This window comes from Rhinolophus sinicus, linkage group LG15 (assembly GCF_036562045.2).
Source record: "Rhinolophus sinicus isolate RSC01 linkage group LG15, ASM3656204v1, whole genome shotgun sequence".
Taxonomy (NCBI): Eukaryota; Metazoa; Chordata; class Mammalia; order Chiroptera; family Rhinolophidae; genus Rhinolophus; species Rhinolophus sinicus.
The window spans coordinates 16,648,099-16,665,798 of NC_133764.1; the positions used below are offsets into that span (position 1 = coordinate 16,648,099).

Here is a 17,700-nt window from a genome sequence, read left to right on the forward strand (position 1 = left end):
AGGTTTTCTGATTGCTGGCCAAAGGTTACCTGCACGTCTATCTTTCAAGTCGTCATCCATAGAAGCCTAAATACACAGATCCTAAATTCAAAAAAGAAAACCATGAGGGTTGTATTCCCAACGAAGACATTCATTCTCCCACAAAACCACAATGCAACCATCAAGATCAGGAAACTAACTTTTATACATTAGTGTCATCTAACCTCAGACCCCATTCAATGATGTCCTTTTAGCAAAAGGATCCATTTCAGAGTGACACTTTTCATTTACTTTCATGTCTCTTTTGTCTCCTTCAGTCTGGAACAGTTTCCCAGCCTTTCCTTGATTTTCATAACTGGACACTTGAAGATTACAGGCCAGTTATTTTGTTCAATGTACTTCAATTTGATTTGTCTGATAATTGATTCCTCATGAATAGTGAATTCAGGCTGTGCATTTTTGGCAGAAAGAGCGTGATAATGGTATGTTCTCACTGCATCCTATCAGGCAGAACACTGTATGATGAGTCCCTATACTGGTGATGTTAATAACTTCAGTCATTTGACCTAGGTAGTGTCTGTCAGGCTCTCCATTATTTCTTTTTGTAGTTAATTTGTATTTTGTAGGAAGGCATTACTCTGAGACTGTGCAAATATCCAGTTTCTCATCTAACTTTCAATTCCTTCATTTATTTTTTACGAATTATTCAGTGGATTATAATTATTTTCATGCTCAAATTGTCCCATATTTAGTCAGTGAGATCCTTTCAAAGCTGGCTTCTGTGTCCTTGACATGTCCCCACAATTCTTGCAAAACTTCCTCACCATTTGGACTAAGATATTTCAGTATCATCTTGTACTTTCTCTGCCATAGCCATTTCTCCAAGAAGCCCTGGTTCCTTTTAGTGAAGAATATATCTAGAAACCAAGATCTAGGTGCGAGATTGTGCTCATTGCTACCGTGTTTCCCCAAAAATAAGACCTAGCCGGCAGCAGCCGATGGCTGTTGGTTAGAGTGCGAGCTCTGAACAGGGTTGCTGGTTCAATTCCCACATGAGCCAGTGAACTGTGCCCTCCACAACTAGATTGAAGACAACGAGCTGCCGCTGAGCTGCTGGAGGAGCGGCGGGATGGCTCAGTTAGAGCGCGAGCTCTCAACAAGGTTGCCGGTTCAATTCCTGCATGGGATGGTGGGCTGTGCCCCCTGTAACTAAAGATTAAGACAGCAACTGGACTTGGAGCTGAGCTGCGCCCTCCACAGCTAGATTGAAGGACAATGACTTGGAGCTGATGGACCCTGGAGAAAGACTGTTCCCTAGTATTACCCCCTGAAAAAAAATTTTAAAAAATACTATGAACTGCCTGCCTGTTACAAAAAAAAAAAAGACCTAGACAGACAATCAGCTCAAATACGTCTTTTGGAGCAAAAATTAATATAAGTATATTAATATTAATAGTAAAATAAGACCGGATCTTATATTAATTTTTGCTCCAAAAGATGCATTAGAGCTGTCTGGCAAGGTCTTATTTTTGGGGAAACACGGTATCAGGGTGTCACTGATACCAAATCCTCTTGTGGACAGGACTACATAGTATATGTGTACATTGATATTTGATAGCCATCAGGGAACCACAAAATAAAACCATGAGATATGACTCCACCCACTGGAATGGGTAAAATTAAGACAAACAAAAAGACAAAAGATGTTTAAACACCTACAAGTATAAGCAAGAATGTGGAGCAACTAGAACTCTCATACATTGATGGAATATATTTTGGTACTATTTTAGAAAACTAACAATATCTACTAAAGCTGAATGAACATATACAGACCCTATGTATCAGCAAATCCATGCCTAGGAATTACCCAATCAAAATACATACATACATACAATGTATATATACATATATACATAAAATTTACATACAAGTACAAAATATTCCTAAAAGCATTATTCATAACAACCCCAAATAGGAATCAACTCCATGTCCATCAATAGTAGATGGATAAATACGATTCAATTTAGATAACAAGCAAAATTAATCTATGGTGTTAAAAATCAAGGTGGAGAGTAGGCTGGGAAGGGATTTGAGGGGAGCTTCTGTGGTACACGTAATGTTCTATTTTTGAACTGGTGTGTTCAGTCTGTGTAAATCCATTAAACTATATACTCAGGTATATGCACTTTCTTTATGCATGTTATCCAATTTTTAAATTTATTAAGAAGGTTCTATAACTTGGCATGGATTTATTGTAGGTGGAACCTTGTATCAAGTAGAGCTTTTTGGCTATTGTGGCAGAAACCCAATTTAAATTGGCCCAAGAGAAAAAGGAACAGTACTGATTTAAGTACAGTGGTACCTCGATTTTTTAACGTCTCCAGTGACAAACATTTTGGTTTATGAATCCTGTAAACCCGGAAGTAAATGCTTCGGTTTTCGAACATAACTCAGAAGTCGAACATGTCACACAGCTTCCGCTGAGTGCAAGATCCTGAAGCCTAGCTGTCAGCTGTTTTCGAATGTTTCAGAACTTGAACGGTCTTCTGGAACGGATTACGTTAGAAAATCGAGGTACCACTGTATCTAAGAAATACATATGCCTCACTAGAGCCAGAGACTCAAAAGCAATCATCAGGTCTGTCTTCCTCTTGTTTGTTTTCTTTTGTGTGGGCTTTCTTCTGTCAGGCAGTCAGGTACTCATTGTCCCATGCAACTCTGGACTTACGTCATCGTCACCTTTGCCAATGCTAGTGGAAAACATCTGTTTTAAGTTCTGACAAATCTCTGAATTGGCCTAGCCTGAGTCACGTACCTTTCCTGGAGCCTGTTCGATCCCATTTGAATCACTGGACTGAGTAGTAAAGGGGTACTTCCCAAGGTCAAGGCACTGTTTCCAGAAAAACAGTCAAGGCACTGTTTCCAGAAAAACAGTGAATGAATGCCAGAGGCAAAAAAATCTATCTGGGAAAGGACATAGAAGAAACCTTTAATTTGCAGCTTTTCCCTGAGTTAGGTCAAAGTTAATAATATACAGTTGACTCTTGAACAACACAGGGGTGAGGAGGTTACAGGCACCAACCTCCCACATAGTCGAAAATCTGTGTATAACTTTTGATCCCCCAAATTTGACTACTAATAGCCTACTGGTGACCAACTGGAAGCCTTATCAATAACATAAACAGTCAATCAGCATATTTTGTATCTTGTATGTATTATGTACTATATTCTTACAATAAAGTAAGCTAAAGAAATTGTTAAGAAAATCATAAGGAATACATTTACATTATTGAAAAAATTTTTATATAATTAGACTCACACAGTTCAAACTTATGTTGTTCAAGGGGCAACTGTATATAGCTTTTCCTAGCTAAAGCATCCAAGCTACTTTGTGAAAGTCTCTGAACTTCTGGAAGAGGGAAATCAACAGCTTATCAGATCCCTCAGACTCCAGTCTCTCCCTCCTAGACTGTATCTTGCATACTATGGTTAATCTTTTCAATATATGGCTCTACTTATAACCACCCTAACAAAGGAACCAAATTCTCTATCAAAGTTGAAGATTTTTAGCCTGTCATTCATGGTCTTCCATGATCTCACCCTAACTTTTTCATAGTTACATTATACTGCATTCCTCTGTGCACACTGAGTCAGTGCTTTTTAAGTGTTTGTCATTGATCTATTTTAAAATATTAGGATGTAACTGATATTTAATGTGTCATTAAAGAGATAAGAGCATTAGCTTTCATGTTACTTTTCTGGTTTCAAAAGTGTAATAAAATGATTATGAATGCTTAATTTGATCCTTAATATAATTTTCCAAAAGTCAATATTCTTATTAAACTAAGTTTATCCTAAAAATAAAATGGGGTAACTCTTTATGATAAAGTGTAAGAGATACAGATAGCACTTTCTTAATGGGAAGACCTGTTAGAGAACTATTTTCTCCATACCATTTATCCTTTTCCCATGAATAAATTATTTACAATACTTAATTTCAAGTAATAAGTTTCAAAGACTTAGTACCGAGATTCTAGTGTGTGTTTTTTCTGATATATAAATGGAAGCTGTAATAAGCTATATAAAACAAGACACGTTCATAAATAGGCCAGCTGGATCTTTAGCTAATTTCATTTAGGCTAAATGGCTCCATTTTTTCACACTTTGCTAAAACTAATTTATATACATAACCAATTTACTAACTTGCTAGGGTTTCAGAATCAAAGTGACTTTTAATGAAAAAAAAGAGAGGAATTGTGGCATAAATGAGTGACTATTTTTAAAATAAAATACAAGCATGAATTAAATGTATAAACATATCACTATTTTTATTTTCAGTTAATCCAAGTATGCTGTGAGCTAAAGTTATTAAGACAAGATGTATATCCGTATTTTACACTTTCAAAACAAGGTATAACAATATTCTCTATTGTTCAAATCCACATAATTTTATCTGAAACTTTTATAAAACAAACAGTTCCTGCAACAATACCAACATTAGGAGAGTTGTTTAAATTATTTTTTAATGGTTGTAGTGGAGCTAATTTTTCTCATAAAGTTCCTACTGGGATTTAGCACACTCTTTAGGTTGCCTGAATACAACCAAGAATGTGTTGGTTCATAAGTAAATATTATATATCTAAGTATTATATATCAATTCAGTCAAACATTCAAGATAAAAGGACTGACTTTTGACTTAAACCTAAACCAAAAATGAATTTTTAAAATATATTTTCAAAATATCCTCCCAACCACTGTTAACATACTTCTTTATGTGTTCACACAGCATCTTGCAGGAATATTCAATCATCTTCTTTCTCAATGTATGTCTTTGCGTTACCACGTGCCACTTGCCTGGCCAAGTACCTGTCTCTAGCTGACATTACAGTTTCTTCATTGTTCCGCTTTGCAAACTTGTTCACTGCTTCATCTAGTCTCTCTTGTTCTTTGCCAGTCTCTTGGCATTCCTCTGTGATGCTGTGTTTTGCTCCCAGTGATGTTTCAGAACTAGAGGGTTTCTCTGGGTTTCTTTCTTTGTCCTTTTCCATGTTTCTCATTTTGTGGGATCTTTCCTGGTCAAGAAACCTATCTCTCGCCCTAGAATTCGGGCTGCTTTCCTTTCTGTCTCGCTTTCTTTCTGAAGACTGACCACTTACTTCTCGTTTTTCTCTATCTCGGTATTTATCACTGTCTTCATATCTTTCTTTCCTTGCTTTCATCTGCTCTTCCTTTTCTTTGCTTTTCTCTTCCTTCTCGTCTCCTTTCTCGCTGTGTTGGTCATGATCACTTCGTTGTCTATCTCTTTCTTGTTCTCTTCTGGGATATTTCTCCCTTTTCCATTCTCTGTCATTTCTTTCTCTTTGGTCTCTTCCCCTCAGTTTATCTTCTTGTTCATGCCTCTTCCAGTGGGAATCTCTCTGACTGGCCTCTCTGTGTCTGTGGGAATCCTTCTTTTCTTTTCGGTAATCACGGTCAGTATAATAGTTCTGGTCCCTGGATTGTCTCTCTTGATGCTGATCTTCCCTTTTCTCATGTCCTCTTGACTTGGAACTTTTTGTGTGGTGTCTGGTACCATGTTCTCTTTCTTCACTAGATGACCGTGAATGGGTTTGATTCCTGTGATGCTTGGAGTCATTCATGGAGGTCTCTCTGCTTTTTTCCCTTCTGCAGTTTCCTTTTTCTTCCATTTTATCATCCTCACTGCTGCTAGCATTCAAGTCACTGTCTGCATCTAGGTTTTCCTCTACTTTCGCAACAGTTTGGAGAATGCATTTCTCATGTGTTCTGTTCTCTGAACTTACTTCATCGGAATAACCCCTTGGTTTCTCTTCCTTTATCCCAGACCTTCAAAAAAATAATATAACACTAAATGCCATATTATCAACTGTAGTAATCAAATGAAGTATTCATATAATTCTACTCAATAATTAAGTCAATACAATAACAATTATATATATATTTTCTGATTATCCAAATGTAAAAAAGGTCTATTTACCTTGCTAACATCTGCAAACTAGCATTCTCTAACCATTCAGAATATTTTCATTATTGGAAGAAGTGAAAAAGACAATAAGCCCTTCTGTACTGGACCACTACAACCCTCAGGCAGGGGTCTGTGCAAGGTCTTTTGCTAATAAGCATAGACAAAGAAAAATCGGGAAAAGTAAGATATATTCTGGATCTTAATAGTTATTTTTACAACATAAAATTCAAGTTGTGGCTCTTTGTTGGATTTTCTCCTAAAAAATTTTAAGTAAAGTCCTGGACATAAATGAAATTTTTTCACAGCAAAATGGTGACAAAATCTAACTCTAAATATCACTAAATAAACCCTCTTATGATTAAAAAGGCACCAGCATCCTGATATACCCCCTGGCACTTACCACAACAAAAGGGAAATATGTAAATACATTCACCTATTACAATCAGTAACACTATAAATGTCTGTATCATCTACATCTTCCCAGCTGATAAGTGTGGTTAGTTTATTTACATTACTACATATTCATTTCCTACTAATCACACAAACAGAGCAGTAAGTATGGTTCTATAGAAATTGCTAGCAGAACTGTATTGGCTAACGTACTCACTAATGATTAGGAATTCTGTTAGACTCTGAGAAGTGCAATATTCAGTGACATTATGAAGTATCATGGCCGGCCTCACAACCATTCCAGATGAAACTCTAATAGAAAAACTTATATTCTATTCAAAAATCTCAACCTTCAAATATACTTAAGAATCATAATTCTCATCAATTTTGCAACCAAAAATTAGCAGTTGGGGTTGGGGTAGAAAGAATAAACCTAATTCCCTCTCTTCATCCTTAATTCCATTCTCCTGCCTCTCCTCTTTCCTGAGCTACACAGAGTCAAATCCTCTTATCTGAATGTTTCTGTTCCCCCAAAAAAGTTTACTTAAAAACAAGTTAGAAAAAATTCTCCCTTTTACCTTCAGCTATACACTTATGGCATAATCATTTCACCATTCCTGTTTAAAACATTACAATTTTATGCAAAAATCCTCCAAGCCTTCCTTTTTAGGCCAGTACTGGTAGAAATGTCTATAGAAATGATCATGTCCATATCTGTGCTGTTTGATAATAAGGTAGCCACTAGCCAAATGTGGCAAGTGAGTACCTGAAATGTGGCCATTGTTACCAAAATTTTATATTTAACATTAAACAGCCACACATTTCTAGCCCTTGACATGTGCATCTTACTTTTTATGGAGGCTGGGTCCTATTTATGAAAATCACCTATGTCTCTTTTTATATACTACCCAAATATGCATATTAGGATTACTGCAGAAGAAAAATTACCTTGAACTAAATCTGCAGGTTAAATTAAGAAACTGTAAATCCTTACCCATTCATTCAATTAGGTCAGGTTTGGCTGACAAAACAACATGCAATCCTCTATCTTTCAGAGGGTTAAAACGATCCCATAAACACAGATCATGAACAGTATCTTTCTTCTAAATGTTCCATATGTCACGTCTCACCTGGCTTCACGAAAGCTGCATGTAGGTACTTCCTCTTCACCAACTGCTTGATTTAATAGGTGCCTATAAAATCCACTGAGATCTTTCTGCTTGGTTACATCCAAACGTGCTAAGAGGGAAAGCAAAAGTGAGAATATATTCAACAAAGCAAAAATGCAGTTCAGTTTTACAGGTAGAGAGTATATAACATACACAGGGTGTAAACTATTCTCTAGATCAGGGTTGGCAAACTAAAGCCTATAGGCCAAATTTGGCCTGCTGCCTATCTTTCTAAATAAACTTTTATTGCAACTTAGCCCTTGTTCATTTGTATATGTATTGTCTAGGCCTGCTTTTGTGATACAAAGGCAAAGCTGAGTAGTTGCAACAGAGATCATACGGTACACAAAGCCTAAAATGTTTATTACCTGGTCCTTTATAGAAAATTTGTTGACTGGTGCTCTAGATGACACACAGTACATGCTTAGACCAAGTCTTACAGATTTGGTTTTCTTTCACTTAGAAGTTGATGAGCACTTGCCAATTAAGCTATTTGTAAGTATATATTTTAGTTAGATCCTGAGAAATGATCATGAGTAGAAAGCACTGAAACAAGGCCTCTGCACATCTTTGTTCTTTCTTGAATTAATGTTATTGTTTTTCTAAATGCCCAGCTGATGCTCCTTGGGTGGTATTCCTCTAGTTTTCTCATCCCAGAAAATATAACTAGGATTTAAATCTCAGTTTGTACTGCTCTGATAGATGTCATGGTATTGTGCCTTATAATCAATGTTTCCACATTTGGAATCATTTTTCCAAGGCAATGATTTATAATGACCAGAGGTTTAAGCAACAAAATGAGATATAAGTGAAAAGTTCAGAAGTTATTGTTACTAAGAGTACAACTGTGTTTTCAGTTAAAATCTCCTCTCTGTTTTATAATACTACACAATACCATATTTTGTACATTGAATTTATATACATGAATTATAACCACACAAAGTTTGGGGACAGAGCAAACGGCTAACCACAGGGCAGAATTCTGCTACTTGTTTTCGTCTACCCTCTCCCTCTTCCATTTCACCTTCAAGTGCAGCAGCTCTCTTTTCTCTTTCCTCCTCTTCAGCTCTTTCTTGTAGTTTTTTCTTATAAGCAGATGTCACAAATGCTTCTTTATCATCAAATTCTCCCTTTTCCATTTCTCGTTCTCTTTGTATTTTCTTTTCCATTCTTTTTTCTTGTTCCTTTTTCCTGATCTCAACTGCTTTTAGTAAGTTGTGAATATACTTGGGCTAGGTGAAAAAATAAGATTTAGGAAAGAGTCAAAGATAATTGTTAATATTCTATTTTTTATCATGAATTCATTAAGGTAGAAACGTCTAGGCCAAACAGGTAGAAATGTCATCTCCTGAAAAGTCAATATAAATTTACCTGCAAGATTAAAACTAAAATTCTTTTCAATAAAAATGTTAAGTGTAAAGACTAAAATTATTCAAAGTGCTATTTTACTATTTTTTTTAAAATCTCAAACTAAATAAGTAATTTTCCCAGTTTTTCTCACCCTTTTAAATGGTATTGTCTTAATGGTTCTTCAACAGATATGTGAATCGAAAAGGTTCCTACTAGTTTTTCACATTAGTTGAAATATGATTATTTAAAATAGTAGATTTAATATAATTTTATACCACCACTTTATTTGTAGATACTGTAAGATGCAAAGATCCTTAAAAATCAGTTTGCACTTGTGAAAAAATAAGAGTGACAGACAGAAAGTCTGAACTTACTTCAATTCTCCTGGCCCTCAAATTTTTTTCAAACTAAAAATCTGATCATGATATGTATTCAGTTACTAGGTAAGAAGTAATAAAAAATGACGATGATAAAATACAAATAAAGATGAACAAGAGGACAAAGACTTTCTAAGAAAAATTGTTCAAAAAATTATTTGCAAAGATTTAAAGTAAAAAATAAAATTTACAAAACTGTTAAGATAATTCACTTGCTCCTGCTGCAATACTAAATGTAAGGCTTCCTGAGTTCTAAATCAAATCTATAATATCTGGAACTAGGGGCTCTTCACACTTCAAACACCTAAAAGCTTTTTTGTAGATCATCTTCATGCTGAAATAAAATTAAGATACAAAATGCAGATCAAGGTCAAAGAAAGTTTGTATTTTCAGCTACAAACCTTTCGGTCCTTTCCCAAGAGTAATTTGGGATTATTTTCTTCCTTTTTTTTCTGCATTTCATCATAAATACTGTCATATTCATATACAGTAGAGTCTTCTGCAAGGGCCTTCTGGATTTCCAATTTGGTCTTAAAAAAAAATTAAACATGTTTCAAAAATATGAGCCAGCTAAAAACCTAAGTAATTTCTTGAGAAAGGATCAGAAATCAGAAATACATGATAAAATTATATCAATCACATTTTAAGACAAAAAATATAAACATCAATTCTGGAGTCAGGCTACCTGGGTTTGAATCCTGGCTCTACACTTACTAGCTACTTTGGCAAGTTTGTTTAATCTCTTTTTTGTGTTTCAGTTTTCCTCATCTAAAAAAAATGGGAATAATTGTTATCTACCTTCCAAGTTGTTGTGATCATTAAATAACTTAATAAACATAAAATACTTAGAGCCTGAGAGAAAGTAATTGTTTGATAAACGTTAGCTATTATTATTTTTTCATCTGTACATAAATAGAAGCATTCACATCAAAAGGTCAAAAGGTCCAAGGTATGACTTAGAAATACCTAACCTTGGTTTTGAGATGCTTATATTATATTATATTGTATTATATTATACTATATTATACTTTATCATTTTTAATTGAGTTACCAAACAGAATGTTCAGTTCTCAAATGGTAGGAAATACTTTTTAAAAAGCTCCCAACATAACAGAAAAGTGGGGACATTCTGTAATTAACATTTTTTGTAATTTTAATTATATAAAGTCCTCTGCCTTTTTTCATCATGTTCCCTTTGTCTTAAATGTTCTTCCTCCTGCTTTCAGGCCATCAAAATCTTATCTAGCACTTCGGAGCTAAGCTCAAATTCTACCTCTTAAATAAGGCCATCTCTGAGGACTTTTACCTCCAATGATCTCTGATGGCACATTCTGTACTGCAATATTTAGCTCTTAATGATATGCTTGATGTTATTGCTTTCTAGTTGTTTTACAAATCTTAGTCTGTTGTACTAGCTTGTAAATTCCTGACACCACACATTTTCACTTTTTCTTTAATTGTTACATTGTCTATTGCAAGGTGGAACACAAGAGGGATCCTTTTTAAGTGACAGGGTGATATTATAATTATTCAAAGAACCGACCTGATATTCTCAGGTTTTTGCATAGCAACAATTAAGACTCTGAAATGATGTACATGCTAACTTTTTTATGGAATACTGTTTTAAGACATAAAAAATTTTTTAAATTTCTTACTTTTCAACATTTACTTTAACCTTAGAAAAACAATGATTCTCCTGCCTTCATGGTGAATTAGCGCTGCTGCTCCCTCCTCAAACCCAACCTGGAGAAGCTAAGAAATATATCTTTACCGTGACAATAAAAAGCAAGGGAAAAGGGACAGTAAGGCTGTTTTAAATAGACAACATGCCTTTGTACTGTTGGGAGAGTGGCAGGAGAACACTTTTGTAGAAATAAATTATTAACTTCAGTCTCAAAACACATAAAGCAAAAAACCGAACAGAAATCTAAGGAAAAACAGACAAGTTTACACCCATAGTAGGGGATTTTAACATATGTCTCTCAGCAATCAATAGAACAGACAAAAAAATTAGTATGAATATTCATGGATTAACAATTGACCCAATGGAAACATATAGAACATTTTTCAAGCATAGAAGCAATATTTATAAAAACCACTTATTGGACCATAAAGTTAATCTCAACAATTTTAAAGATATGAAACAATACAATGCATGATGTTGGAACACAAAGAAATTATGTTAAAAATCAGTAAGAAAAAATCCCTATATGTTTAGAAAAATCAATCATAATGGAAATTAGAAAATATTTTGAACTGAATAACAAAAATACTACTTACCAAATTTGTGAGATGCAGCGATACCAGTGTTTAGAGGAAAATGTATAGCTTTAAGTACATAAATTAGAAAAGAAAAAGGGCAAAAAAACAGAGCTAATGCACCCAACTGAAAAACTCAGGAAAATAACAAAAGACACCCAAAGATAGCAGAATGAAGAAAACACTCATTTGTACGGCAGAAATTAATGAAGTAGAAATAAACTTATAAAACATATTTACCATTAGCTCCTTAAGACCCATCAAACCTTGGAATTGTCAGATTTTTATATTTTTTTTCAATCTGAATAATTACAGTGAAGGATAAGAAAAATTACAGGCTAACTTCACTTGTGATGCAAAACTCAACACTTGTACAAAAATCCTTAATCAAATTTTAGTAAACCAAATGCAATGATATATAAAAAGAATAATACATTATGCCTATGTTGGGTATAACATTTATGTGAAGTTATGATTGATTTTTCTAAAGTTAAATCCATCTTATTTTATTGGTATGAATTCAGCATGGTCATAAAACGTATTATCTTTTCTATATAGTTTACTCATGATTTAAACAAATAAACAAAACCTCAAATCAAGATCAGAAAGAACTTCCTTAACTTGACAACAGATACCTACCGAAGACCTACAGCAAATATTTAATGATGACATATCAAGTTTACCCAATGAAACAGGGAATACATGTTGTCATTACTTGAGATTCAGATAAAAGAATGAAAAAAAGAAGAAAAAAAAAGTGATCTATTAGGTAAAGTATACCATTTCTAAGAGTATTTTGTCTTAGATTTAATAAATGCAATCAAACTAGTATTCTTCATGATAAAAGTAGAAGACAAGAGCTGAAACCTCCACGTGGAAAATAAGGTGAAAAGGAGGTGGTACAGATAGGAGATCACAGCAGCAGCAAGCAGGTTAGAGGTACTAGAAGAACTGCAGCAGCATTCCCCATTTCCAAGCAAACTATGAAAAAGTCCCACAAAATAGAAAAAGTGGCTGTGAACAAGCCCGAGTGAAGAATGAAATTAGAATTGGGGTTTATGCTTTAAGTGATCATGAAAAGGCAGCACAAAAATGTCAGAAGAACACCAGAAAACAAGACACCTACATGACCTTGGAGAAGTTTCCAGACTCTCTGGAACTAATTCTCCCATCTATACAGTAAAAAGTTGAACTCGATGTTCTCTCTAAAATTCTACTGAACTCTAAAATTTGGATTCAAAGCACTCCAGTATTTATGTCAAAGAAATCACAGTCTAATTTAATGATTTTGTGTGTGTATCAAATCATTGTGAGGCTGCTGAGTTACACAACACACTCCACTAGGAATCTAAGGTATTATCTTAAAATAACTAAATACATAATTCTGTGCCTATTCCCCAGGGAGGCAGTAAAACACAGAAGCTAAAATTTCCCTGCCTAGTTTGAATATACCTCATGAAAGTCACGTAAATCCTTTTTACCTTCATTTCCTCAATTATAAAATGGGGATTATGAGTATCTCTATCTCATAGGATTGTTTGGTAAGAATTAAAATAATTCTTAGGAAGTAGTTGCTGTAATGGCTGGCACATCGAAAGTACCTAACAAATTCATCCTTATGCTGAATTCTAGTTAGCTAAGGGACAAGTGGGTATCAAAAATTATAGAAAATGTGGAGGGGCAAAAAATTAAAACAAAAAAAGGGTACTTTGTTATTGTTTAATTTCATTATGTTCTGCAGCAGCTAAATCTAAGATACACTGGTGTAACAGAAAAATTAGTAAGCCTTCAGGCTTACTTCTGTAATTAGCTGTGTGATCATGAGGGGTAATTTATCCTTTTGAAGTTTCAGATTTCTTAATCAGGACCATGAAAAGGTTTGTGAGAATTTGTAAAAAGATAATGTATGTATTTAAAAACTGCTTGGAAATATATAAAGTACTATATAAATATAAGGTACTAGCAAGTCTATTAAAAATTATCTGATATTCCCCTTTCTTGGTACATGAATTTCAAATAATTATGGAATTGTGATATCACTCTTATTGTGAAGAATTTTTTTAGCAAGTAAGCTCACTAGCAGGAATAAACCATATAATCCACTGTCACGACTGCGCAGTCATCTAAAAGCAGAAATGGGTTTAATCTACAACAGAGCAATAAAGAGCTAATTCTTCACTGTGTTTTTTCCTTTAAAACATATACAGGTAACCAGAAATCCATATAAATCAAGAAACATCTTACACATTATCAAAAAACAAGGGTCAAGATAAAATTATTTCTTTATACACACCTATTTTGTTTAGTCTCAGCACCTAGATACCAAAACTAATACTTAACAATATGAGCTGAAATACTTCACCAAATGCATTTAACTCACTCTTCCACCTTACCTGTTTCATTGCTTGCTTTTTAGCAGCTTCTCTCTGAAGGCTTTCACTCACGGAGGTCTATGACACAGAAAAATGCTGTCATTGTTTAACACTTCTTTTCCAATATTCTGGTTGGCAACTGGATCCATACTTACAGTTAAAAATAGAAACATAATATTATAAATTAACATTTTCAAGGTCTTTTCCCTCAATTTTTGGAAACAAATGAATTTTCATTGTAAATCATCAGATAAGGCTGTAAGGTGTAAGAGAAAACAGAACAGTATAGGACTTTTAGTTCCAACTTCACACTAAGCCACCAATCTCTATGGATTTCAATCTGCTTTGTGTGCTCATGTGAATGTGTGTGTGTGAGTGTGCACGTATTAGGTGAGGAAGGACTGGTCCCTTCCAACACTAAAATGGTATGATTCCCAGCAACAAAAGCACAATTATTTTAATATTCACCACTGAATACAGTATATCAAGCTCTTAGTATATGCTTAAGGTTTACGGGCAGTAAGAACTATCTGAAGTTATAATCAGTCAATAAATGTGTACTGAAATGCCTACCATATCAAGCATTGTTCTAGCTCCTGAAGATAGCAGAAAAACAAGAAAAGTCTTTGTCCTTGAGAGATAAACAGTCTGAAAGGGAAGACAAATTACTAAAGAGATAATTATAATATGAATGTGATAAGCAATATAATAAAGGGATTTTTAAAAAGGGGCTGTGGGAGTAGAAGGAAACTAAATGTATGAAGAACAGAGTAGAGGAACAGAGTAGAAGAAAACTAAATGTATGAGGAATAAAGAAAGCCTTCCTAAGAGGCATGGCATTAGACCTGAATCAAAAAGAATTTAAGAGATGGCAAGGAGTATAGGAGGTACCTAGCAAACTAAGAAAAAAATTAGAATACTTAAGTAAAATATTTCCTTAAAAGTATAAGGCTTTGTAAACATACTAACCAACACTAAAACGTACACTTTAAAAAGGTGAATGTTATGGTGTGTGAATTATCTTTAAAAAACAATAAATAAGGCTACTGATAAATTTATTTAATTAAAAATATAAGCCTCAGGCCTTAGGCCTATAGTTGTCCCGACTATTGGCATTTGCTGTTTTAGCTGTATAGTATCAACTGGTGCTTCCTTTGTTTTTCATGGCAACAAACAACAAAATAAACAAACCTAATTCTAGTTCCCTATGACTATGGAGACAAAGTTAATACACAAAGGCCATATAAGTAATAGAAAACTTAATAAATTAAAACAAGTGTACAGGCAAAGAACTACGGACATTTTAGATAGTAAATTGACTCCAACTAGAGGAAAAGATGTTGATAACAAAAAATAGTAATAGTAGCTAACATTTATAAAGCCAGGTGCTATGCTAACCTGTCATGAGCTATGGTCCATTTTTAACTAATTAGAGTACAATTTTAAACATTAAAATATTAAATATGCTAATAAGCATCTCATGAAATTCTTCCCAACATATTTTTATGTCTCAGTATAATTCGTGTAAATTTATTTTTCTTGATGACTGAGTTAGTTAGCAATATCCTCAGACTTTTACTTGCTTTTATTATTTTTCCTATCTCTCCTTCAGTCTGTCACAATGTACCTGATGTCATTTTAAAACTGGTTGCTCAACCCAAACTACTGAATTTGGAAAAATAAAACACAAGGCTATTACTTTTCAGACTGTAGAATAAGCAGACTGGGAAGGGTTTTTCCAATATAAAGTATATATACTTTTGAGACCTCTCAAGAGGCCTTTTCCATATTTATAGCTGTTTAGAAGGATGAAGTCTGACCTTTGAAAAATATCGTTATGTGATTACTTATAGGATGATAACATCATGGAGGAAGTACAGTAATTTCACATATTCTATTCACAGACTTACACCCGTGGAATTCCAATAGCATCAGTGGATAAAGAGGTAACTATGAACTAAAGCGGAAAAAGTCAGGGAGAATTACCTCTTTCTGAAGCTCATCTGATTCTCAGTTTTCTAGCTAAAGAAACTCTGACAATACTATTAAAGGTGATGACAACTTGTTTAAACACATACAAAAAGTTAAAAATGAAGAGTAGCAGTAAAACTTTCAGTTGTTTCTGAAAGAGTGACCCTGCGTTAAAATCAATAAATGTATTAAATATTTTAAAATCTTCCATATAATAAACATAAGAAACTGTAATCTAGATCCACACTGGAGATAAAAATAACTAGTAAAATTTAAAAAGCAGGATCAATAAGATTTTAAAGATCAAGTCTTTCCAAGTTTTTAGAGCTATCCTTAAATTAAAATACCAATACAAATTTTAAGACTCAACTTTTAATCTGGTTTCCATAAAGAGGAAGGTTATGTGACAGAAGAAAAAAATGACAAAAGCAGATCCTCCTGCATAAGTCAGGGAAGGCTTCAACTTATTGAACTTGGCACGAGATGAAATAGGTTTCATACATGTGTGTTATCAATAAAATAAAACAAAAAGTACCAACATATCAGCCTCTAACTTTAGATTGCCTAGACAGTATGGTACAAGGAGGAAGTACAGAATAATGGTCACAGTGAAGGCTCTGGAATCTGAGTTTCAATCTGTCCCCTCTCTCTTACTAGGTGTATTATTTCAGGTATGTTACTCACCTATTAATATATAATAGTACCTACCTCATAATCTGAGGATTAAATGAGATAATATGTAAAAAATGCTTAGCAAGCATCTGGTTCAAAATGCCCAATTAAGGGTTAGCTATCATTATCATTATTATTACCATGCTCATATTTAAGAACATGGGGCTTGAAGAAATGCTTATATTTAAATAAATTAAAATTAAGTTATGGGAAAAGAGTAGCTGTAGGTTTTTTCCCCCCCTTGGAGTATTATAGTTAAACCAAAGTGTTCACCAGAAAAGTATGTAAACTATGCTCCATTTTATAGTAATATTTATCAGTGTACTTAATAAAATATAAGATTGGCATTTATTTGAAGTTGTATAGTATGATTCAATTTGCATCTATGGAAACAGGAAAATCTATTCTGTTAAATATTTAAAAGGCTGTACACGTCTTCTTTTGTGTTTTAAGATTCCATAAGGATTCATATTCACTAAATCAATAAAGAGGAAAATGGAAGATGCATACATCTGAATCCTTCACTAGCTATAGGAGCTATGGCATAGCTAGAAATGGGTTTTCTAGAACCAACAGTGGTTTTTACCAGGAACTGCTTGTAAAACACAATGTCCCAAAGCATAAGTAGATTAGAAGGAACTCTTCTTTGAGCAAGTCCTCTTCTGTACTGCTATAGTAATAATTGGATGGTGGGCCTTGATAGCAAGGGAAGTCAACTGAATGGACACCTGCCTTTAATAACTGCCTTGGTTTGGGGTGGGAGTTCTTTTTAAAGATGTATATTTTTTAAACTTTATTTTAAAATAATCATAAATTCACAGGAAGTTGTAAAGAAATATACACGAAGTCCTTCACCCAGCCTCCCCCAATGTTAACATCTTGTATAACTGGAGTACAATATCAATACCAGGAACTAGATATTGGTACAAACCACAAAGCTTATTCATATTCACCAGTTATACATGCACATATCTGTGGATGTATATAGCTCTATGCTATTTTATTACATGTATAGTTTTCTGTAACTATCACCACAATCAAGATACTTAATTGTACCATCACCACAATATTCCTTTGTGCTAATCCTTTGCAGCCATACCCACCTCTTCTCTCCCATCCCTAATCTCTGGCAACCACTAATCTGTTCTCTATCTCTGTAATTATTAGTTACTTCATGA

The 17,700-nt window shown here is 34.0% G+C and overlaps 1 protein-coding gene across 6 annotated transcripts in view; it reads right to left on the bottom strand.

Annotated features, from left to right (window-relative positions):
- Nucleotides 1–4,281: 4,281 nt before the first annotated feature.
- NSRP1 (nuclear speckle splicing regulatory protein 1) overlaps nt 4,282–17,700 on the bottom strand; it is a 32,052-nt gene continuing 18,633 nt past the window's right edge. For 4 of the 6 annotated variants that reach the window (XM_019739536.2, XM_074320667.1, XM_019739537.2 and 1 more), the window contains 5 exons: nt 13,901–13,957; nt 9,650–9,778; nt 8,546–8,753; nt 7,483–7,591; nt 4,282–5,823 (listed from right to left, as the gene is read on the bottom strand). In XM_019739536.2, coding sequence (XP_019595095.2) covers nt 4,782–5,823; nt 7,483–7,591; nt 8,546–8,753; nt 9,650–9,778; nt 13,901–13,957 — 1,545 coding nt within the window. In that variant the 3' untranslated portion in view covers nt 4,282–4,781. Of the gene's footprint in view, nt 5,824–7,482; nt 7,592–8,545; nt 8,754–9,649; nt 9,779–13,900; nt 14,030–17,700 lie in introns of all 6 variants that reach the window. The other 2 variants (XM_074320666.1, XM_074320669.1) reach the window with 1 other exon arrangement.